The 25896-nt window shown below is 43.1% G+C and overlaps 2 protein-coding genes across 5 annotated transcripts in view; one reads left to right on the top strand and one right to left on the bottom strand.

Annotated features, from left to right (window-relative positions):
* The window catches only part of emei (transmembrane protein 161-like emei), a 132036-nt gene that overhangs the window by 32150 nt on the left and 73990 nt on the right, over positions 1-25896 (top strand). The window contains exon 1 of one of the 2 annotated variants that reach the window (XM_070537135.1): positions 6826-6845. The exons of the other annotated variant lie outside the window; for it this stretch is intronic. The gene's annotated coding sequence lies outside the window, so the exon portion shown is untranslated. Of the gene's footprint in view, positions 1-6825; positions 6846-25896 lie in introns of those variants that run through there. 2 annotated transcript variants of the gene reach the window in all.
* The window catches only part of LOC139059146 (putative leucine-rich repeat-containing protein DDB_G0290503), a 62951-nt gene that overhangs the window by 2698 nt on the left and 34357 nt on the right, over positions 1-25896 (bottom strand). The window contains exons 13-19 of one of the 3 annotated variants that reach the window (XM_070537131.1): positions 22541-22679; positions 17641-17682; positions 15161-15410; positions 12492-12519; positions 10114-10181; positions 5141-5439; positions 2179-2235 (exon numbers count right to left, since the gene is read on the bottom strand). In XM_070537131.1, the coding sequence (XP_070393232.1) occupies positions 2224-2235; positions 5141-5439; positions 10114-10181; positions 12492-12519; positions 15161-15410; positions 17641-17682; positions 22541-22679 (838 nt within the window). In that variant the 3' untranslated portion in view covers positions 2179-2223. Of the gene's footprint in view, positions 1-2178; positions 2236-5140; positions 5497-7605; positions 7658-10113; positions 10182-12491; positions 12520-15160; positions 15411-17640; positions 17683-22540; positions 22680-25896 lie in introns of those variants that run through there. The other 2 variants (XM_070537132.1, XM_070537130.1) reach the window with 2 other exon arrangements.

The following is a 25896-nucleotide window of genomic DNA, read 5'->3' as shown; positions in this document are numbered from 1 at the left end:
CTGTGTTTCATTCTCAGCTGCACGAGACAGTGCAGGGTGTTCAGGGTTCCATTCGAACCACTCCCCTTGGCGATCCCTTGAATGACGTCGCAAGCATTTTCGCCACTCTGAGCCCATAAACCAATTCGTGCCACAGAGCCGTTACTCACTTTCTCCAAATTGAAGTTATTATAGTTACTCACCCTGTGAATATAAAAACTTGCTATAAGCTCACTTCTTTTATTATTGGAGTGCTTGAGTATTATTGGAGTGCTTGAGTTCAGTTAGCTTCAAGTGCATGAATGGAGCACTGCCTTGCTTCCTTTGGCTGTTAAGGCTTGCTCACTTTATATAAGAGTCACTTCGCTTTTTAGCTTAGACATTAACACAAAAGCTACCCAGAAGTTCTGCAATGCCTGTGGCAATAGCGACGTGGACGGACGGACGGTCACACACACACACACACACACACACACTTGGTAGTCTATCAAACAAAGGTGCACACAAGAGCACTCAAACAAGCATGCACACAAACATACATGTGGAGTGACAAAACACAACCTCCCCCCACAAACACCAACAGGGCATTACTTATGGGCTCTTTCTCTTCACATAGATCCAGTACCAGGACCAGTACCAGGACCTAAGTCACCTCAATGCCAGCTCTCAAAGAATTCAATGCACTTTCAGAAATCTTGAATAGACAGTTTTAAAAAAGAAATAAACAATAACAAGCATATGTCTTCAAGCAAGCATACGAGCCTTATTTCTAGCATGGTAACTTCACCAGAAACAAAGGACTGCAGCTGTGTTAGGCAGTGAAGTAGTGCAGTCGTGCTTCCAATTTGTGGTGCTCAAAAACCTAAGGCCATTAAAAATGCACTTGTCTAAATAGATCATCAGAACGAGCACATGGAAAGAAACAAATAGGCCCTGCAGATTCAGTGATCTCCGTTTTCAGTGTTCCTTGAAAGTGTGCAAGCAACTAGTTTTTTGCAAAAGTTCATCAGAACAGTGCCCAACGCTTGAAACCTGGAAGTTTATCTTGCAGAAAACACCAAGTTTTCAACATGTTAGTGCTCGTGGGCCTAAACAGTGTCATGGATAATTGCTAGAGAAAAATTGGTGCCATATGTGTTTTAAACTCTGGGAGTTGCGAGAAACGCAAGCCTTGGGAGTGTCGAATGCTGAGTGCACCAGAAATACTTCTAGTCTTGCGATATTATGTTCCTGATCAGCAACCTCTTTGTGGTGCTGATCAAATGATATAGGTTGCATCAGCCAACCAGCAATGGTAACCAGAAGGGTTTCTCCATTGTCCGCCTCTCACTGCACAGTGCCGACTCAATAAAAGCTTTGATGAAGGATTAACAACGCACAATGGGCGAGACTTCCTCCGGAGCACACAGGCGGCTCTCAGTTCTGGTTGGCTGACATGAACCATAGCCTTCACTGCACTGCACAAAGTTGGCGAGATGTAGTGTAGTTATTTTTGCCTTGTTCACTTTCTTGTTGGTTGGTGGTTTCCTGCTGTTTGCCACAAATTTGCGCAGAATTTGATAACTTTATGTTTACTTGCACACCACCACATGGCAACAATCTCGTAGCAGTGTGGTGGCACTTATTATGCAAACAGTTTAGCAGCATTTACGAGCTGAATATATGAATTTGGCAACTTTACAGCATACTAGGGTTTGTGATGTCTTTAGCCATTAACTTTATATAGATAGCATACCATAGAACCTTGTGGCTATGTGCTGTGGTCTAAAATATGTGCACAGGGGAGGCAAGGAAGCAATGGCCCGATTAACAACTCCAATGCACACTTGTGCAGCACATGTATATACAGATATCTCGCCAACACCAAATAAACACAGAAATGTGCTTACTAGCAAATCAGAGGCAGCATGAACCCTCAGATTAAAAAACACGGTTCCTTGAGAACAGCCAGCACAGGAATGTGTTTAGGAAATGTGGCACAACAGGACAACACCTGTATCATGCACCTTACGAAGGGAGGCAGGACAAACCACAAAGACGCTTCACTTGTTTTTTGACAAATGACTGCTTAAACCTGGGCCACCAAGACACAAAGGTATCGCATGATTGTGTCACGACTCTTCATAGCCAGTGGGACTTGGACACCGAAGGGTTAGTGTGCAGATGATGAAAATATCATGCACAAGAAGAAATACTTACTCAGAATGTAATCTATCACCAGCAAAAATAGAGTGCAGCAGGGATTCAGAACACAATCTACGGCCAGCGAAAATAAGAGTGCAGGCAGTTTAGAACAACATTCTTCAACAAAGGAAACTACAGTTCATGCTCATCCAGCTCTAGCAATGCTGCTGTACAGCTGAGTCTGTTATGTATATCAATAGTGTAAGCACGGTAGTGCAATGTAGTATACTAAATTTCTAGAGTGCGAAGCTAGGCTGTGGAAGTGGTTAACTGTTACAAGTGCAGTATATACAGTTGGCATCAGAAGTTTATAGGGCATCGGTTCCACCAGAGTTCAGTTTTCACCCAGTTCGCACATGTACACTCATCGACCGATTTTCCGGTCGCCGGATTTGTCGGACATACCCGAAAATTCGGACACCTTCACTGCATTGCCAGGGTACCTCATGGAGTCAATGTATAAGAACGTCTGAAATTTCGGACGCAAAAACCCTTCCCCATCTGATTTTTCGGACTTTCTGCCATGACCGCAGGTCTGAAATGGCATTCATCGAAGCTACCGATGCCGCCATCTTGATTATCTCGGTGCCTCGAACAGTCACTCTTGCACGCAGATCCACTGGCAGCTGTAGCCACCTCCGCGGCAATGCTAGGCCTAGCTACTTGGGCATCCGCTACCAAGGTGCTTGCTGATCAGTGCCATGTTTTTCATTGAAACAATTCGCCGCTGTTAGCAATGGCACACTCCGCCTTTGTAATCCTCGCCAATGGCTTTGAAGCTCGGGAAGTACGACGCGTTGCACAATGCCGGTTTCCGAAAGTTAGCTTCGCCTTAATACAGCAGTGTTGTGCGGTGAAGCATACGTGTAGTATTGCGGTAAAGCATACCAAGAGTGGAAAGGGGCCATTGTCACAGGGCACAGTGCATTTCGTAATTATACATGCGTGCACCCGCCGTCACAGTACGAGCACCGATACGCCTAATAAATGTACTGGCAGGCCTTCAGAGCGATTACGACGTGCCTGTGCCAATTTGAGCCCTTGGGGAAAATAGAACGCGTGCATTCGTTCTTTTGGACTGCCCGATTTTTTGGACATTTTTGCAGCCCCTGAGGAGTCCTAAAAATTAGACTGACTGTAGTGCCTAAATGAACTGAATATTGTTAGCTGCACATACTGCAGCAGGGTGCAGTTCCAAATACCAGGCTATGCGTCTGGGAGTTGCGGGAATTCGGCTTTTTTTTTTCTAATTTTGTGCCCTGTAAACAACTTGAAGGGACTGATACCTGGCCAGAATGTGTTGAGAGACGTTGATGGAAATGAAATTACCATGATTTATAATTATAGAATGCAGCGTGCTATTCGCGATTTAGGTAGGAATGATAATCTTAAATTGGCAATGAAGGTCTCAAACACCAGTAATTGGAGAGACCTGGCAGTGAACTTTTGGTACTTCGGATGCATTCTACGAGATTACTGTACGTAAGTCAACTGGTATTAAGTACAGCAGAACTATTGCTTGACGTTGCAGTTTGTATACTATTAGACACTTGTGTTTTATTCTATGCTTCAGAAAGCAAGAGCGCACGCATGGCTATGGCAACACGCTGAACTGTATCATGTGTACAAGTGCAGTTTCGTTATTGATCCGATTGGGTTCCTTTGGCTGGTTAAATACCAAAGCAGTTGGACGGGAAACTATGATAACATGTAGCTATTATGGCAGAAATACTTTAACACTTCAGAAGACATGAATCACAGGAACATCGACTTAATAAACAAAATACTTTCTCACAGCTACAGCTACAGCCACACTTGTTTGCCTCCCACTCATGCCGGCATATAATTGCTATCGCGCTCACCTATTACCGCTTTAAGCATGCATCTAGTCGATGCCTACATCCTCACTGCAGATAGAAAAAATGCGATAAAAAAATGCTCCATGGCGTTTTCCGCATTAGCACTTCATGATTAGACACTCAGACTGGTAAGCTTTCCATTGCACAAAAAAAGAGAAAGAAAAAAATTGGTACCATAATAATTGGTTGTCAGTCCCTTTCACGCATACAGAAAAAAAAAGGGGTGGTGGGGGGGGGGAATGTGCAGGAGGAAGTGCCATTTCCCAGTAAGCATACAGTCTTGCTTGCATTCTTCTAATTTCATGCAAAATGGTAATCTTTATAATTTAACGTCAACAGTAAGGAGCATTAACACCAAAATAAAACTAGAACCCAAGAGACTGAGAACATTTGTTCCATTTCCTGTGTCTCGCTTACTGAAAGAATGTGCCGAGAGATGTTCAGTGAAGGTTACGCTATGGCATAGCAAATGTACGCAACTGGACTTCCACTGCCTCAATGTTGGTTTATCCAACTGTTCAAAAGGGTGCTGTGGTGCAGGGCCCCGGATTAATTTCGACCTCCTGGAGTTTCCTTTAATGTGCACAAAATGTTGTTAAGCACGACCATCTCTGCATTCTTCAGGCACTGGTATGCGGCCACCATGACCAGGGAATCAAACCCGCAACGCAACCTTGCGCTCAGTATTAAAATGTCATAATCGCATGACCACCGAGCCGTCGTAACAGGCATTGTTAATTTCTGACCACTTCTACAGTTCTGCCAAGGCTGTACAATTCAATGTTGGCTGCAAGAAAATTAAGGCACCAAATAGGCCAAAGTAGGTCATGGCCATATTTGGGTACACACACTCAGAGATTTTTTAGCTACAAGTTATAAAAAATACTATTCTACCATCTTTCGTCTAGCTCCTGCAGCCACTTCCATGTGTAGAACTTTGGCATTTGCCACCCCCAAAGAACTGCCTTGCGATTTCAGTGAAGCACCTGCCTTCAAAACTTCAAACTGCTACTTGCACGTAAACTTCACCACAGGCAACTGCTTTGCCACTGCCAGAGGAGCTTGGCCTAGCCACATTACTCAAATGAAGGCAAGACTCCAACAGCCTCGCCACTTACCCAAAACGGTGGTTTGCTGTTGCCGTCATCGCTGCTGCTGGAGCGGGCATCTCTCTTCCGTTTGGTTGCGTCTTCAGCAGCGTTGACTTGCTTAGTCGAGCCACTTGGTGTAGCAGCTGCAGAGGTGCTGGCAACTTCCGGAAAGGCAAAATTGCCGTCACCTTTCAGGGGCGTCGCCGGTATCGGGCACTGCTGTGTCTCTACCGGGTACACCGACTTCAGATGTTGAGGCAGCATCGAATTGCGTCGATACAACTCGCTGTACCGGTGCATCGGGTCCTCCAGCTGGCTATTGAGGTCTGCGAGTGCCGTTTCTGAGAACATGTCTTGCTCTTCGTCACAGGAGAAGCGGCTCTCTATGTACAGTCAATGAAGAGACATTAAAGAAGGAGGGTTACAATGGTTTGGCTACAATGCGAGAAAAGGCGTCTGCTACGTTGGCAGGAATGCAGAACCGATGTTGATGGCAAGAGGCAATACTGTATTCACTTGATTGTAACGCATGCACTATCTTTATGGAAAAATTTGCCATTTGCATGTTATAAATGAGTACAAAACCAAAGCAGCAATAGTTACAGGTTATCGTTGGCATTCAAGATTGCTGCAATCCAAACCCATTCACACATTGACTGCCTCTTTAGGAGTGGCAACATTGCGCAAGCACTGGAAGTTTGTTAGGATGCCATGGTCTGCGAGGCATTTAAAAAATGTGGCATCTCAAATGCCACGGATGGCACCGAAGACTAGATACTATGGGTTGATATAGTGATAGGGAGGCCACTGCCAACAGCGATGATGAATGATGACCGGTCCACTGTTAGTCAGGTGCTAGCAAAATTCCTTAAAAGTGATACCGTAAAAACCGGAATATAGGTCGAACTTCTTTTTCAAAGAACCATTGCGAAAAGTCAACCCTCGTCTTATATACCAGACATTGCGCACTTTATGCCCTTCTGTGTACTGTACACCCGGATAATTTTTAACAGCATCGCGCGACCATCGACCCACATGTTTGTCAGCACCTTATCACAGCACGGAGCGGCGAAATAGTGAAAGTAAGCACATCTGTACACATGCACGTATCTCGTTTGTTTCCCAGCTCAGCACCGTTAATAAGCTGCTGACAAGCACAGTGGTCAATGGTTGCACGATACTGTTAAAAACATGGCCAGGTGCACATGCAAGCGGCGTTTAAATAAACACTCACCATTGTGTAACCGGCTGAGTCGCATTTGTTTCAAGGTAAGGGTGTCTTTCGGTACTTTTGCCACTGAAAATGATTTTTCTTTTCATTCTTAGAATTCGTTAGTTGGGGGACCGACCTATATTACGGTCCGACCCATAGTCCAGTTTTTACGGTAAGTTCCGATTGCTTTCTTACAATACAAGCCTGAAAGCATTTGAATGGACACTAAAGAGAAGCACTTAATCTGTTTAGATCGATAAAGTACTCTTGAATAACCCTATGTTCATTGATATTGTGGTTAGAATTGCGACATCACAGATTGCATATTATTTTTGAACATTTCGGCCATTGTTATTCAGTAGAAGTTGTTCTATTTTTAACTCTGAAAATACACTATATAGTTCCTTTTTGCAGATTGCGTAAAAATTTATGACCGCAGAGAGCTGGTACAGGAATTTTAAGGCAGCGCCCCCTCATGTGGTTTTTTGCATCTTTTCTGGTTTACCAAGCATTCCCACGGTGAGTGATTTTTTGTATTGTGGTAGGGTAATTTGCAACAGCTAAAGTAATTTCTCTTTTGAGTGGTTCTTTAATGTGCATTTTGATCAAGAATACTTAGGCAAAGTGCCTAGTGAATAAAAAGAAGCATGTGATGTGGGCCATTCTAACTTGTTGACCGAAGCATTGTGCAGTTAAAACGAAATAAAGAGGTTTTTGCACACCATTGTTATCTAGCAAGAAAAAAAAAATTCTTGCTTGTTGTTAAAGCTTTTTGGGTAAGTTGCTAACAAAGCATAGCATGAAATGCCCTATGCACCATACTTTTACTTGAGCCACTACGCTATGTGACCGATGCTGCAGTATGGGTCGAAATTGAATCCCCACTGCCTCCCCCAAGTTTTTAAAATGTTCTGCAGAATATTACGGTTTTGTTTGTTTACGAAGTAGTTTTATCGCCTCGTATATTGAGTAGACTTGTTAATATAATTCTGGTTAATTCGATCCCGACCGGCACCCATGCATTTCTGTGGACCCAAACATTATTTCGATCCTAAAGTATGCATTCACCGGATTGAATTAAACTGGACTAGCCATCATGCCCGACCTCTATGGTGAGCCCGATGAACCCTTTATTGGCAGTGTCAGTCTTGGCGGAGCTTAAGGTACAGTGAATGCATGTAACACACGTCATCGCCCACCGAAAACTCCTATTTTTGGCTCACTCAGGAAGATTCCCCAACAATAACGGCACCTCGTAATGCCCGATTGTGGTACTTACCCGATTCTAAAGCGTGCCTTTTGTTTTCCGAGGAAAGTGGGCCGTAAATTGTCTGCATGGTGCAATTGGACACGAAACAAGAACTGCCTTTGCTGCATTCTTGCACTTTATCACATAAGACGGCTGCATTGCAGCGAAGCTAAGAAACTGGCTGCCATAAAATACGACATGTTAGATTACTATTTTGTTTACTATTAGTTTTCTACTTCAGATAGTTAGAAAGTAGGCACGCATTTAATTCAGGGGTTTGTTAGACTCGGGCAAATGCTGCCAAATGAATCAGTGGTGTGTTTTAATGTTTGTTCTTCACCTTAATTTGACCAGCTGGATAATTTGACCAATTTCATCAGTCCTCTCAGGGTCAAGATAACGGAATCCGACAGTATACACAACTAAGAAGCCAATAATCTGACATTGGCTTACTTTTACAAACAAAATTAACGACCCTATTTGAACTCGTATCTGAATGCAAGTATATCTGTTGACCCCTCACTATAGTGGCATTGATATCATGACTAAAACTTGTAGGACTTCAGAATTTTTTTGCTGTTATAAATCACATGTCCGGCCAATATCCATGCACTGTATGGGACTTCCCCTACAGCAGCCGATAAAGACAAACTGGAAAGAGCGCCATCCCTAGTGGCACGATTTGCGTTCAAGTCGAAATATGAAAGGCAGTTCAGTGTCATGTGGGCCAAAATGATGCTCGATTGGAGAATATTGGGGCATCAGAGGAGTACATGCTTCATTTAATGTTATTTCACAGTATATATAAATCATTAATTGGCATCTCCCATGAGTCATGCCTCCTAATGCATAAACTTACAGAAATAAGTTTCTTCCTCTTAAAACATTGGCAGAGCAACAATTTTTCCAGCCACTATGGTTTCAGTTCGTGGCAACAATGCATTTATTTAAAAACTATACACTTTCCAGTGTTCCGAGATGTCAGTGCTGAAATGCATGCATGCTCAGAAAAGCATACTCACTATGAATGAAAGAATGGTAACTGGAGGTCTGCTTAATTGAGGTGCTTTCACTGAAACAACTCCTTACTTGCATCATTCTCTCTCGCTGTACACCACACTTTAATGACTACCTATTAGCTTGATCCCTACACTGCTGTAATGCCTGATCGCGCTATGCTTACTACGTAAATAAATGAAAATAAAATTATAAACAATTCAGTGGCAATTTAGTAGTAAATGCAAGAGTAATGCATTAGTGGCATCTCTTTAAGGCCCTGGATTCATAATTTAAACTATGTTCATCACATTGCAATGTGTTTATGAGCTCAGTTGACACTTCACACCTCTTCGAGGCACCCAAGTGCAATTGACGATGGTCCGGCAGACCACTGTCAGCCGACACGCACGCATGCGTCCACCACTCTTCTGCGCTCTCCTATTACCCCTCTACCAGGTCACTGGCTTCCCATACTTCACGCACATACACTTTTTCTGCTTTGACACTCATAATGCTAATGCATTAAAAAACTGTGCTTCTAATGTACTAGATTGAAGATGCGTAAGCTACATAGATATTCAGCTTTTTTTTTGCAAATCCCATGCACCACAAGCTTTTACTGGCCGACTGTGCACTTAACACTATTGGGATACCACATCAGTTGCTAGGACTAGTCAATTAGTATGCTTTTGCTCAGGCAGGCAAACATAGAAGACTGTTCCAAGTGTGGGACCTATGCGATGTTCAAATAGAACGGTGTTAGTTGTAGTCATGTTTATGAAGTACCTTCTTTTGCCTCCCAAATGGCAGCCGTTTTTGAGAGTCACGTGACTGATATTTCTGTATCAATGCAACCATTTCAAAATAGAATCTGTTCAAAGACACCGCTCACGATTGGTCCACAAGAGTTCTGCACTGTGAGAGAATCGTTTAATAACCCGTCATGCCAACATATTCATTCAGCATTAAAATAATTGGACTAGTTTATTCAGTGTCGGTTCAAGACATTCAGAGAGAAAAAGCATACTCAAAACTGAAACTTGGCAATAAAAAAAATTATAAATTTTTCTTTATTGCCTGCATGACGCAGCATGACATGCACAAAGGGTTATGCATGATAAAATTAACGTGAACTTCACAGTAACGTTTTTATACCCCGGAGTGAAATTTCCCATTGTGGGTAGCTCAGCAAACCAATTAGTGATCAATTTTTTTACTCAAAAAACATTTCATTGCTTTACATATTATATATATATATTGCACAAATGTACTCTCCGTGGCTAGAAATGAAGGTGAACAAGATCAAGCTTCCTTGATGTACAGTGGCATTAGGGCTTTGCAGGGTGAAAAATGTAGCAAGTGCAGAACTCGATGACCATTGTGCGCTGAAAAGCTGAGCACCATAGGCAAGTGACGAATAATGAGAGCCCTGTGGCAGAAGAAACTAATAATGGCAGCCAATATGAATGAAAGAGTGGCAGAAGAAACTAATAATGGCAGCCAACATGAATGAAAGACTGAAATTTATGAGGAACTTGCCAGAGAATATGGTGGAGTCCAGAGCTGCTGCCTGCGCGACCTGTCCCGACCTCGACACACCACTCTCCCTGTGAAATTCAATGAAAAAAAAAAAAAAGAAAAGACTGCAGGTCTAACGAATGCATCGAAACACATGCGACCATAGACAAATGAAATTCGAGTACAGAGAAATTTTTCATAGTCAAATTATTATTGGCTCAATTTGTCTGCGCTTATTCTCCTCTGGTTCAACCGACACAAAGGAATGAATTCATATTTCTTTTCCACAATGCATAAAACCTGATGCTTTTTTTTTATGGTGACTTGATGTTCACTAGTCCATGATTTATTATGGTAGAAATCAATGACAGATTTGTTGAAATGGTTGGTGCTGAGCAAAGTCACTGGCAGCAGCACAACTTCCAATTGCTGCATGTACTGAACAGAGACTTAAAAGCGCTATAAGGAGAAAAAAATCAATTCAGTCTAGACCCATACAGCATCCTTTCAAAACTATACCATATTTATTCACATAATGAAAGCACTGCGTAATGAACGGAGTCCCCACTTTTCCACTCAAGAAGCGAGTTTTTTTTTCTTTCTCTCGCGTGTGATCGCACCCTGAACTTACTGCCATGAAGGAGACACACTGTACGATTCGTCGTCTGACACTGTGTCCGGCGGGTGCGATTGTGTCCGACGCCGTGTCGGACGCCGGATGGTACCATGTCTCCTACTATTATTGCGATAGGAATTAGATGGACGCTCCAGGTGCATTTTTGTGTCGCCGTGCACCACATGGTGTAGGTGCGAGTGAACGTGTGCAAGGGAAGCCAATGATTGCGGCTCAAGCTTTGCACGCCGTCTTTCGTCGTGCAAAAGGCCCCAGGCCCACTGGGGCCCCGGGGTGGAGGGGCTGTACTCTGGCAGCATTGCACAACTGTGCCCGAGGGGCGCTGAAAATCACTGCTGAATTGCCCGTGTACAAGGAAGGAAAGCGGGAAGGAAACGTGCAGTCTTCCGTCGCGTGTGGCGCCGGGGGGGGTTACTCCGGCAGCAACTGCGCATTGCGCGGCTGTCGCACACCTTATCTTCATGGCGATCTGTGTTGGGGGCCGAGTCGATGGCGGCTCATACCTTTGTCCGTACTGCATCCTCGCCGCTCAGTTTGCACTGAAGGGAATGTTTGCAAGTTTATACAGCCGATAAAACTACTATCCTTACCTCATGTAATGTACATACATTTGCCATCGCAATCGATGGTTCGCATTTCGGACGGAACCGACTCTTATGGAGGTGGCTACGAAAAGAAAATTTGCTCACAACTTTATCCCACATAGTGAATGCAGTCCCCAACTGCGCACATTTTTCGGGGAAAAAAGTGTTCATTTTGCGAGTAAATACAGTACTTATTTAACTCTTTCTGCAAAATGAATAGAGAGAAAATTAAGGTTTAACACTGATTTTTAAAAATTTTTGTGCCAGAACTCCACTGCTGGTACACCTCCGTGATGGCACAAATTTCAAGTTACCTTATTTATTTAGTTATAATGCAGTTCCAATTACAAGGTGAGGATTCCAGTTGGGGGACCCAGAAGTACACTACTTTAGCGTGACGTAGTTTAGCAGATTGATCACTCAGACTCGGCAAAATTGCCCAAAATACCGAATATGTGGAAGCACCAGGGTTAATTGATACACACTGTATGCGAATTTCAGCTTGAGGCAAGAGTTCACGGCTGCACAAATTTAGCCCTATGGTGTGGTTTTATGGCAGCATGCACTCCTGCCTTTAGTGTTGAGCTTTCCGAATTCTCTGCTAGAGTTATATGCATGAAAATATGGTACTACCCGACCTTACAATTTTCACTGCCCTCTAAAATTGTAGGTCACTGGAAATTTGGCACTGCTGGCACCATGTTGAAACAGTAACTGAATCCGTCAGCCTTGCATATAAGGGGGATGACTTCCAGGCTAAGGATTCTGGGAAAAACAGTCTCCTTACATTTGAATAAGCATAGTGTGTTATTTTCGTATTTGGGCAATTTTTGCTTAATGGAAGTTCTTGAAACTTGATATGTTCAGTCTTTGGATCATTTAGAGTACAATACAGTTGTTTTTGGCATTGCATATAGGCCTGAGCAGATGCTGTGCGGGAACTTGAAGGCAGTGTCACCATCTGTATTTGGTTCTTGCACCTCTTCAGACTTGCCAAGCTTCCTCTAGTGCTAAGAGTGGAATCTTTGGGGGATTGAAGCATATTTACCAATGCAGCTCAGTCCATTGAAAAAAAATGAGGTAGAAGTAGAAAGGGTTTGACAATATGAATGACAGCATGCACGGACAGGGCTGTATCTAAGAGAAACATGGCCTCATCAATGAGGAAATGTTGAACTTACCGTCGAGGGTTGGACTTAAACCTTGGAACTAGAAAAGAAACAAAAACAGACAGTATTAATGCCATTGTCAGTCCTTCAGCAGCATGTACAAAAAGTAAATACAGTTGGAACTCGCGATAACGAAATGCCGCAACAACGAAATTCTTGCGACAACAAAACGTTTTCGTATCCCTGGAGAACGCCCATAGGATTCAATGCATTTCGTACCTCTCGGCAACGAAATGTAGCTGTACTACAATCTCGCATTAACGAAATTTGCCAGAATGTAACTCCGCATATTGTGTAAAGCTAGCAGGCTCCAAAATGCGCTCAAATGCGATTGTTTTGCATTAGAATTACGTAAAATACCACCACATTGCACTTGTGTGGGCACTGCCATTTTTGTTCACAAGAACAACCAAGCGGCGGAAGCGATCAGTGCGCTGGAAACAAGTCATGGCCGCCATCCTGTTTGTTGATCGCCCATTTGAAGCGGCACCATGAGTGGCACGCACGTTGCTACCGAAATGTGACGACGGTGTTTGAACGCCTACCAGGCGAGATCGTAGATCGTTGTTCGAAACTCGCGTTCATTTTGCATTCCTCGTGGTTGACGACTCGGCGAGGCCTAGGCCAATCGCGTGAGGCGAGACTGAATGCAAACTGGATGCGCGTTTGGAACAACAATCCCCGATCGCGGCAGTGCATGGCGCAATGCGCGCCTCGGTGAGAAAAATGCAGCAAAAACAATGAAATCCACGTCCCACCTACGTGGAAATGTTTATGGCGCTTGAGATGGCGTTCGCAGTATAAGGAGTGTCACGCATGGGGCCATGATTGACCGATCATCTGGGAATACGCATCCCTTGCTTCAAGAACGCTGGTTTTGGTGCCACCCGACAGGCATCATGTGTGGATTCTATGCCAGATGTAGATTTTCACGAAAGGGCCGTTATCTCAATCATATGCCTTCGCGTACACGAGATACGATCACTTTTGCGATCGGCACTGGCCGCATCGACGCCTACGGGCAACAGCGTGCGCTGGAGAAATGCTGCTGCATGTACTGTTGCTCTGCGTCTGGTGCTGAGTTACACAAAATCTCGGCAAGTGATCACATCTCCGACACCTTATTTTGTTATAGCGCAAGCTTGACAAGGACAACAGAAGGCACATCTGACACACACAGCGCTGTGTGTGTCAGATGTGCCTTCTGTTGTCCTTGTCAAGCTTCCGCTATAACAAAATGAGATATGCCATACCAACAAGCCCCTATTGCTATCCTCATCGCATCTCCGAAAGCAGTTGTCCGAGAATTCTGCACTACGCATGCGCCGCACTTTGTACTGTCGGCAGTGCAGTTCTATATCCTTGAGCAAAGCTTGCGAAGTAGGCTAACGGAATTTGGACAGTTAAAGTTTTGTTCTGTGATGCATTACCTATCTGTGCTGCATTACCTATTACCTTTTCGCAACAACGAAATTCTCACGACAGCAAATTTTTTCGCATTTCCGACAGATTTCGTTATTGCGAGGTTCAACTGTAGTGCCTTATGCCCCTACATACTGTTAACAAATAAACAGTGTCTTAGAGGAGAATGTTTTGTGCATAACTGTCTCTTCCCTTTCTGAACAAATATCGTGAAATTTTTGTTTTGTTTGTGTGTTTGTTTTGATAACTGCATATCTGGTAGTTGGCTCGAATTGTGTCAGTGTCTACCTTTGTTGACCATTATCAACTCTGTTCTGGGGTTTTATGTGCCAAAACCACGATCTGATTATGAGGCACGCTCTTAGTGGGGGACCACGAATTAATTTCGACTACTTGAGGTTCTCTACCGTGCATTGGGTGCATTATACAAAGGCATTTTTGCATTTCACCCCTAATCAAGATGCAGCCGCTGTGGCCAGGGTCCGATTCCGTGACTGTGCTTAGCAAAGCAATGCCATAGCTGGTAAGCCACCATGGTGGTTGTTGACTATTATCAACTGCTCTCACAACTGTTTGTATCTCTGGATAACCGTCATATCATGCTGTACATATTTATGTCCATCACTACACAATGTTCGAAAATGTGTTTGGGTACAGAAAAAAAAGCACAGTCAACATACAAACCCAAGCCATTCCAAGGTTTCTAACTAAGTAAAAAGCAATTTTCACTGGGAACCCTTCAAGCTAATACATGATATAGCCCATAAAGTGGACAAGCATAGTAAAATATTGATGGACATACTACAGTCAAACGCTTTTATAACAAAGTGCTTGGGACTTCTGAAATTATTTTTTATACACATCATTTCGTTCTAGAGTCGTTCATTCTAGAGGCACTTGACTGTAATCAGTTTATGGACAGTACGATCTCCTATTCAGTCGCAACAAGTATGCAGCGACAGACTAACAAGATCAAAAAATTTTTCGACAAATATATTGCGAGTTTTACAAAGTGCAGAGAGCTTTGCTTTAGTTGAACAAAGTATTCGTGCTATTTTTTATGCTAGGCAGTACCTCTCAACTCTAAATTCTAACCAAACTGTGAAGGTCTAACGTCCTAAAGCAACACATGCAAGGCTGAGGTACCATGCAGTAGTGGAGCCTCCAGATAAATTTTAACCCATTGTTTCTGCCTTTCCCCTGTTAAAATGCGGCTACTGTAGATTGGTTAACTGAACCAGAGCCACCATGACGGGTACCTTTGAACTCATCGCAAGAGATGGTGGAGCTGCAAGACTGCCTGCTTGAGAGTCGGCGCTGTTCATCGCAAGAGATGGTGGAGCTGCAAGACGGCCTGCTCGAGAGTTGGCGCTGTGACCAGATGCTCTCGAGGCTTGGCGTGGAGTACAGGGACTGGTTAGCTCCCTTGGCTGAGGGCTTCACGGGTTCCTTCGTGTGTTGGCGCAGCTTTGCATCGCAGTAGCTCAGCTGAGCATTGAGTGACCGGTTCTGCAGCACAAGAAAATGGCATTGAACAATTCAAGGCTGTTTCATCGAAAGGAAACATGGTATAAGATGAAAGTGTATGCCATTGATCACAAGGAATGAAAAATAACCTTTCCGATCCTGTACAGTTGTCTGCATATGTCTAGACCGCTGAATTGATGTGGTGTCACGCAGAGAAATTATGTAGATTCCAGTGCAGGCAACCACAACTGCATTTATTTGACAAATGACTGAGTGGTGCCAGCGTACCAACTGTCCTAGTAGCTGGCTTGAACTCTCCTTACCATCTGTCAATGCCACTGCAGCTGACGGCAGTCCCACTACAACATCCATAGCAGTGTTTCTGGTCAGATTGAGAGATGTTTGTCACCAGAAAAAGCCAGAAGGACACCCAGGCAGTAGCATTGAGCCTGGTGCCTCGGACCTAGCAGATGCTGTGTTATTACTAGTAGTGGTTCTTTGCTCAAGTGTCCAGCGCCTGAGCACTCAATGTGAGTGTGGATGGCGGTACAGGAGGTTTGTTCAAAATCATACACGGAGTGAACAAGGCTCTCACAAGGATGCTTGAATGTTTATTTGAGTTTATTTTATATATTTATTTTATCTACTTTATTTTAGGATGTGAAACATGCGGAAACGGGGATGTAGCTTTGCATGACGACACGAGCAAAGGAAATAGCATTCATGGGGCTTGAAGACAAGTAGCAGTAATCTCACCTTCCACCCTGCTTGGCAGAGCAGAGAAAATTTTCATTCTCAACAGCTTGTGGATGGAAATGGATCAAATTTACTAAGCATACAGTACATGAACACAGCTGAATTTCTGCACTAGCTTTACGTGTCACGAAGTAATGTATAGAACAAACTTTCAAAATATCTGGAATCAGATTTTTCTGTCAATTCGATCATCACCGATGGTCATGATCACCACTCACACACTTATGAGCCAGAACAGCCCTGGATTGGCCCTTGCCGGATAAATCAAACTCTTGACTCGTTAGCCTGAAGACGTGCGACTTCAATGGCTGCAGTGTACCTTCGCAGTTCTGGGCAAATGCACTGAGCACATGTATCTTGCCAAAAACACCTTTGGGGCTAGCACCATCTTTTGCAGAAAAAATTGAAGGGCTTTCAAGGAATAAAGCAGTATGCCCAGCAGCTTGAAAACAAAACACTGCCTTAAACAATAAGCAAACATTTTTATTGCACTATGAAGAAAGTATGCTTTCTAAACCCTTTCTGCATAAACCACCACTAGCCACTGCAAATATAAGACGGATCCTCGCCACAAAGATACTAATGAAATCGGACCATGAGGTTTATGCAGGCCCGGAGTCAAATTCCACTGAACTCAGCCAAAAGCAAAATTCAGAGATTTTTAAACACTCCGTGAAACTTTGTGGCTTTTAAGGCCTTGAAAATGACGTTTTACATTCAAGTACTGTTGTGAACCCTGGCCTATTGACAGCCTGCCTGGAGAGTTGTCAAACGGAAACGGCACACAATGAACGTTTACAGTATATACTCGATTCTAACATGCGCTTATCTTTCTAGAAAAATTTGCCTGCACCACGAGATTAAAACCGAAGTTTTGCTCACAACAGCCTTCTCTTAGAACCAAGAGCCTAGCCAGCGTCATCACCATTCCCATCACCAGTGGTGATGGGAATTCACCACAGCAGCATTTAAATTATCGCATGCACTCGTGCCATGTTTTTAGAAATGAACAACTTCAACGGCGAAATAAGATATCAGTGCTCACATGTACCTCCAGATGGAGGCAAAGAAGTCTTGTCTAGCACTCCCAAGGAATTCGCAGCATCTTTGAAACACGACGGGCCAAGAAAACATGCCGATGCCAGTTAAATTATTTTGTTCTCCATGCTTCAGCAGGCCAGCTCTCTGACATAATGGATTTTGACTAACTAATGCTTTAACAGTAAAGTAGAGTAGAGGTGCTCTGCATTATACGGTATTCTAAGAGGAGCCAAACACTAGTGTGAAAATTTTTAGAGCTCTACTGCATAATGAACGAAACACAAGAGAACACTAAAGTCCATTGCAACAACAAACAAAAATTTTTGAAGCTCATTTTTGTTTTCTTTTTATATTTAATATTGTACAATGAAAATGGAGTTTTGAAAGAAGACTTCAGTCTAGACTGGTTTAGTGCTTCTTTATTTGACCTTTGAAGAGGAATAGCACAGTGGAGCAGGTTTTGCCAAAACCTTACCTCACTCGCCAGCCTGTCTCGTTCCTGCGTCACGGCAGTAAGCTGCATGAAATGAAGGTTGAGAAACACTTGTAAGACATTTAAAATTGTATTTGTTTAATTATCTATTGTCATGATAGCATTTATAAGAACACTAAAGGTACGGTTGCACCACTGCCACTGCCATCCAGTCATGGTATGGACACACATGCATGGCAAGTGCACGAAAGCTCCAGAGGCGCACAGTGCCATTTGGCTGCAGAAGGAAAAAAGCCAAGTGGATGCACCATCACGTTCTGCTTAGTCGGCTTTGCAGCCAAGTTAGATTATGGGGTTTTACGTGCCAAAACCACTTTCCGATTATGAGGCACGCCGTAGTGGAGGACTCCAGAAATTTCGACCGCCTGGGAATCTTTAACGTGCACCTAAATCTAAGCACACGGGTGTTTTCGCATTTCGCCTCCATCGAAATGCGGCCGCCGTGGCCAGGATTCGATCCCGCGACCTCGTGCTCAGCAGCCTAACACCATAGCCACTGAGCAACCACGGCGGATACTCTGCAGCGAAGTGTTCTGAACACTTCATTGCACGTGCACATGCAAGAGTTTCTGCTGAGTAGCGGTGAGCATAACCACACCTTGGTGCGCACACTGGTCTAAGTGTGTGCAGAGTACAGGCTGAGCGAGAAACTAATCCTTCACTGGGCCCTGTCAGACGCCAACGATTTTCTCGTCCATCTCGTTTCGTGCACCATAGAGTGGCGACAGTGGTAACGCCGGCATTCCTCATCATGGCAGCGTTGCAACACGCCTGGCATCTGCAAGGTCTGTTCCTGCTGCAAAGCAATTGTTGCCTCATGCACACCATGCCATCTCTGCTGTTGGAACACTGTGCAAGGCGCTTGAGTGCAGCGTTAAACCTTGCTATTGCTTTCAACGCTTTGCCGTTGAGTGGAACTGCCACGTTATTTTCTGTTGCCCTCAGGGCCAAAGGTGCTATTGAAGGGAGTGGGTGCAATGTGGAGAAAAGAACACTAGAGACATTATTAGGCTCCTGCAAATACAGTGTTAGCAAAACATTGCTAAAATTTATGTGCTTAACAGTAGAAGGGAGTGGCCTCTGATGGTGGTAGTATTTAGTAATGAGAGGTATGGTTAACAGAAATTCGATGTGCCTAGCACAACATTTTTGCGGCTTTTTGTGCATGATCAATGGAAGGAAAAAGGCAACAGGGAGGTAACATAGTGTGCAGGCTAGGAATAACTTATTCTGTGAAATAAACAAGGGCTAGCAAATTTACGATGACAGGCAAGGAATGTGCTAGGGGCAGCATATTCAAGCTTACTGCAGATTAAGGATTTGTACAGCAGGAGTTTTAGAAGAAGCTGAAGCAGAGGAACAATTGCAGCAGAGGTATCCTAGATTACAGTCAGCATTTTTAATTATTCTGTTAACTTCTTCCTTTTCTCGGTCATTGCAAGTCATGTGGACCACATGACGATAGGAAATGACTGACTGGAGAGGGAAATGTTAGGACTGGGAATACCACCAATGTTGGTTTCAACGTAGAGGACCTGGCGTCATCGATGCTATCATGACCTCAGGATCCAAAGCAGAATTTTTTGATGTGGAACAATAAGGTTAGCATACCTGCCAAACTGAGGAACTCGAAATTCAGGAGATTTGCCAAGCTGAGAAGAAGGGGGGGGACAACAAACTAAAAGGTTTGTGCTACTTGTTCTCGATTACAGCAACGTCAGGAACCAATCTGAATGGCTGACAGCATAGTTAAGCGCTTCGGTGCTTGTACTGTGATCAGAGACATCGTGTGTGCACATGTATAGTAATTAGGAAACACACACATACACACATATATGTATCTATACACATACACAAATATATATTTATTTGTTTTTATTTATTTTCGAATACTGTTGGCCGTCTTGTCCCTAACAGGGTGGGTACAGCAGGTTTACACATAGCATAAAAAATGTAAACACTTTACAAACGTAAATAGGACATGAAGCAATGAATGTTGTAAACACAATGCAAAACAAATAATGAAATACAAATACAATAGTTTGGCTAAGAAATACGTGTTTCTAACATTGTGACAGTGATATTGGAAGCAGCATAAAAGAAAGACTTGTATGTATTTCTAGAATAGTGTGACCATGTTTGCACGGCACCACTAAGATTCAATTTCATAAAAGGTTTTTAATGCGTTCCTCAAAGATTTTAATGCTACTCGACTGCAAAACTGACGCCGGCAAACTGTTCCATTACTTAATCGTTCGCGGAAAAAATGAACAAGCGTACATGTCCAGATATGCTTTTGGAGTTGAGAACATGCAATGACTACTTGATCTGACGTTTCGAGCCTGCCTGGGAGCAAGATAGGGTGTGGTTTTAATATTGAAGTGGCCTTTTGATAACAAAAAAAGAAATATAAGTCTAGCCAACTTCCGCCGTTGAGCCAGTGGAGGCAAATCAAGCAACCGAAGCATTTCGGAAACAGAGTCAGTACGATAATACCGGGAAAGAATGAACCTTGCAGATTTTCTCTGTATCTTCTCAATGTGGTTTATTAATCCTGATTGAAACGGATCCCAAATGACACTGGTATACTCTAAAGTTGATCTAATGTAAGTTAAATATGCAGGTAGTTTGACGGGTGTTGTTGCTAGCTTTAATTTTCGGCGAAGGAACCATAACTTTTTTTCTGCAGCTCCACAAATTCTGTCTATGTGTGATTTCCAACTTAAGTCTTTCGAAATTGTTAAACCTAGGCATTTTATCGTTTCAGCTTCGGTTAGAATTGTTAAGTTCATCTCATTACACTCAATAACATGCTCTGTTTTGTTTGTAACTCTGAGCATGACTGATTTAGATTCGTTAATTTTCATTTTACTTTTTGCGGCCCAGACTTCTACAGCATTAAGGGCTTGACTAAGTGACGCCTGATCGTTTTGGTTATTGATTTCACGATATAATAAACAATTGTCTGCAAATAACCAGATGGTTATGTCGTTACTTATGTCACGAGCAATATCATTTATGTAAACTAGAAAAAGAAGTGGTCCTAAAACGGATCACTGTGGAACGCCTGAGGTTATTTTTAATTGGTTAGATTTGTTACCATTTATTTCTACGTATGTATTGTGTCCGATCTGTAAGATACGAGCGGATCCACATAACAACATCATAATTTATATTCATTTCCATCAGTTCTTTAATTAATTCATTATGTACGACCTGATCGAAAGCCTTCGAGTAGTACAAGAATACAGCGTCGACCTGCTTTCTATTGTTCAGGGAAGCCGGAAAATTGTTAATCGTTTCTATCAACTGTGTGACAGTCAAAAGGTGCTGTCGAAACCCGTGCTGGTTGGGAAAAAAAGCTTTCTTGTCTTCAAGGTAGGTGTAGATTGACTTTGAAACTGTGTTCAAGTAGCTTGCAGCATACACACGTGAGTGAAATTGGTCGATAGTTTCCAATATGTTGCCTTTCACCAGACTTGTGAACCGAAACCACATTTGTGACCAGCCAGTCATCTGGGACCCGTTTTTGTTTCAGCGAAGAATTAAAAATGATCTCTAGATAGTGAGCTACTCATTCCGCATATCTGCGCAGAAAGGCATTCGGTATGCCGTCTGGACCTACAGATTTCTTATCATTAATTTTAAGCAAAACAGCTACAATGCCTTCATGCGAAACCTGAATATTAGGCATTGGTGATGTGTACGGGGATTCTAGAGAGAGGGGAGAAAGACCATCTGCAGAAGTGCCAGTAAAGACAGTTGAAAAAAATCATTAAAACATACTGCCATACGAGAGTTGTCCGACACAAGTTCGCCATTAGCGACAATGACACTTGGACCTTTATTATTATGCGACAAATGCCGCCAAAAACGGTATAATACATATTATATATATATATATATATGTATATATATATATATATATATATATGCGGCTGACTTAACGCTGCCATTCTGCAATGCATATGAGAGCTTTGCCTCATGCACACTTCTCAGCACATGTCTCAATGTGAAACAAAATAGGCCAACACTGCCTACACACAAATTGCATGGATTTAAATCGGACTATGTCCCTAGCGCATATTGTACAATTACAATGCAGACTATGCTGCACTATTTTTTTTTCTTTTTTTCTAGTGTATTTGGGGCAGTTTTTCAGAACAGCCTTGTTTGTACAATCAAAAGAGCTGGCAGTTATGGGTTAGGTACAATCACTTTGCTTAGGAAATAATAAAGAATATTGTGAGCATTTCTTGTGGTTGTGCTTTAGTGTGGCAAGCATCAGTTCTAGAATTTAGAGGGTTTGGGAGTTTCAGAGTAATGCAGAAAAGTCATATCAGTATACTAAGAATAGATTGAGTTGTATTATACTAATGCAATACTAAAACCTGCCACCCTTACCATGACAGAATGCTTCACAAATGAGAAAGGACAAAAGATCGTTATGCCACCCTGAAGCTCCCAGACCGGTTTGCCACGTAACCGATTTTGATAGTCTGCTCAGGCCTAGCTTATTCATTACAACGAAGCTAAGCCTTCATTTTCTCTTCACATAATTGACATACAGTGAAATGAAGAATATAGTCTTGAAAGAATACTTTAGCAGTCTAGAAATCATACAGGTTCTCTTCAGTGGGTCTGGCTGGAATGGCAAAGGCAGTGTGAGAAAGGACAGACGGAGGGACAGAGAAAAGGACAAGACAAGCACTGCGCTTATCCTGTTCAATGCACTTGACTTTTTCATGTCTACTGTCCTTTGTTTCTCTGCCTTTAACATTCCAGCCGTGAATATGTACCAACTTGGCTAACTTGTGTAATGTTAGCGACTCTAGGGAGGACTAATAATGTAACTAGCAAGCAGCTTTTGCCATAACCTTACCTCATTCGCCAGCTTATCTCGTTCCTCCTCCGTGGCAGCAAGACGCTTGGCATTTTCTTCTGTCTGAGCCTTGAGTGTCTCTGTGTCCCTTTTGGTCTGCTTGATTGTCTCCTTCATTTCTGTGATGTGGTTAATCAGACTACAAAGAAAAGAAATCCAGGAATGAATCTTTCATGGTGACTGGTCATGCATTATGACAGGCACGCAGTATGACGTCATGCATTATGCATTAGTGCAAATTACATAAAAACAGCAAACGAGATAGCGCTTCCAAATACTACAGGTGGTCTGAAAGGACAGTTGCTATCCAAAGTCACTTCTCTGATATTCTGTACTCTGGTAGCGGGCATTGTAATCATTGAACAAGCGTGACAGGAGAAGATTGAGACGTCTACAGCCACATTGCAACCACGGGAGACAAGTAGAAAAGAGGTTGTATGGAGCCATTTAGAAGCCATAACAGCAAGAGCTGACCCAACAGCAATAGACATGATGTAACCACAATAATAACTACGGGGTGCAACAGCTTGCAGATTGTCAATGCTAGGACTAAATTCTGGATGGAGACAAACAGTTCGGGTACCTTCAATTAATGATAAGCATGATGCCTGCAACAGATGTCGCAAATCTCTCTGGAGCAAGAGCGATCACTGTAAGATGCATCTGCATTAAATGGGCATGTGGGCCGAATTTCCCTATGATCCGCACTTGGACCATTTGTATCTGTTCCGCTAAAAAATTCCGAGACACGATGTCATGCACATAGGAGATATGAAAACATGTCGGGACATCTATTGCTGCACTCATATGAAAGTCTTGCATCTGGGAGAAATGATATTTCATTTAGGGAATGCTACAGAAACCACTGAAAAACCAAAGAGCAACTACTATAGCTGTTAAAAAAGAGTTATTGATATTGTGAGCACGGGTGATGACTTACAACATGGTAAACCCTTCACCAGAGAACACACAGATGTAAAGAATTCTCAAAGCACAAAAGCTGGGGGCTGACTTGTAGGTGATGACTTATTGTGATGCAACTGATTCGTAAAACCTCGATATGAACTTCGATATAACGAAAGCATCAAATTAATGAAGTATTTACATTTTTATAAATTCATGTTTACACAACACCATGTATCTTTACCCTAATATAATGAAAGGCATTTATTTACGATTTAACTGTACAATGAAATTTCACTGCTCTCATGAAGGAAAACAAGCAATAAATGGAGACTAACTACTGCGGGTGCCACTGGTGAAATGGTTGAATTACAGGTGGTTGTTTACAAATGCATCTTTCAAGTTGAGTGCTGCGCAACAGGCAGTGGTTGCCAAATAGGAGCAGTGTTTTTGCTGGCAGCAGCGAACTTTGCTGGTCATGGCCTCAGATGTTCTGCCACATTACGGAGGCCATAAGCTGGTAAGTGCAGTGTCAAGTAGGGGCACACATTGGTGCATCGTAACGTGCCATGCAATGCCTATTCTACACAGCATAGTTTTGTCTTCTGCACATTGCCTTGTGGTAGCACCCAATTTGGTGCTACCCTCATGTGGCGAGTGAGAAGCACACGTAGCGGTAGAGTCGGCAGTACTAAAAAGAACACCCTGTTGCTTGAAGAGATTTTGATTGACGAAAAAAAGGGCGTCACCATGCAGCTCTATCTTGAAGTCAAAAGAGGCCATCCTGGACTCACTCAAAGAAAGCACCATTTCCCAGGAAACGCAGGAAATGACAGAGCGAAACTAGCAGATTACTTTTTGGCACAAATAGAGGTGTTTTCGACGAGCACACTGCTCGTTCAACAAGTTTTGGATATACATACATAACCGAATGATGAATTTTGAGGACATAATGTGCACTTGATGCACTACGGATAATGTGGCAGCCATGAACAAACTAATTCAGGTTGTTGCTTCGCTTCCATGAGATTTTGATGCAAAACTGTTTTTTGACATCCAACGGGTTTTGATGCTGCGTTAATTGGGCTTCCTGGAGAGGTAATCTGTTCAGTGCAACATAGCATCAGGTTTCACACCACTCTGTAACACGCTTCATACCACGCTGGCAAGTCATGGTGGTGGAATGGATATGAAAGCTTTGCTTACGCCAATCATCACAGTACGTTGGACATTCATTTTTTATGCGAAGCATATTACGAGGGCTCAACCCAGCTCCTCAGGCGCGGCGGTGACCATGAGATCACGTGACACCGTGACGTCACGACAGAGGAGAAGTGGCTTTGGCTCAACTCTTGCAAGACGGGCTGGGTGGGAATCGAACCAGGGTCTCCGGAGTGTGGGACGGAGACGCTACCACTGAGCCACGAGTACAACGCTTCAAAGCGGTACAAAAGCGCCTCTAGTGAATGCGGTGTTGCCTTAGAAACGCGCTGTTTCTAAGGCGTGCGTCTCTTGCTCAGGCGCACATTTCGTTGCCGCGCCGAACGCTGCTTTGCTCGACGCTCACCGCGTCCAATGCGGGGCGCGTAGTCGCTGCCCTGTAGCCCATTGTCTTACACCCCTTGGCGGGTCGACGGGAACGCTGTCGCGTTCCACTCTTGAAGGCGAAGAAGTAATGCATGAGTTGTTTCTTCGTCTAGCCGAACCAAATATAGCCAAGCAACAGCAGTTCACCAGGCTAAACAGTGGTTCAACAACTAAAATAAAGGCTAGTATGCTTCGCATCCTGGGCTTAACCTTACCTAAGCCACAGCCATTTTTTTTTTCTTCAGCTTTTCATGTGCCATGCAGCTGCTGTGAACACTGTCAGTACAGCTTTAAGTGGTCACCGATTCAAGTACAACAAATTTTTTTGTTATTGAACGTCATGTTAAAAAATTTGTTTGGCAACTGCACTTTTCATGAAAGGTTGAATTCCAATGTACCTAAATTTCGATATAATGAAATAAACCGTAAGCTATAACCTCAAAGTATAAGCTCCCATTTTCATTCAAAATGCAAGCAAAAATTTTGCAGAACAACCTGACTGCCTATGGTATCAAATTAGTGCCTCTTCAGTGTCTGAAGATTTGCTAGCTAAGACCACGTTATGCATTCCAGGTGCACTAAACAAATTCTATAGCCTGTATTATAGAAGCATCAGATTGCCGCCATTACACGCTGTTAACACCAGCACTTTTCTTCTTAACGAACAAAGCTTAGTTTCTGTGGTTGGCTCGTGTCCATGAAAATGGTTGTACAGATGTCTTTGGTGTCTCATGACTACATTAATTTAAAGTCACTGCACAAAATTGAGAAACTAACAGCCAAAGGTGCTGCTGCCCACACACACAATTAAGATCGTCTATAGACAACACTTACATGCAGTGAACTACAAACACTACTAGGTGGAG

Source organism: Dermacentor albipictus, chromosome 4 (assembly GCF_038994185.2).
Source record: "Dermacentor albipictus isolate Rhodes 1998 colony chromosome 4, USDA_Dalb.pri_finalv2, whole genome shotgun sequence".
NCBI lineage: Eukaryota > Metazoa > Arthropoda > Arachnida > Ixodida > Ixodidae > Dermacentor > Dermacentor albipictus.
This window is presented reverse-complemented; position numbering and strand designations above follow the sequence as displayed.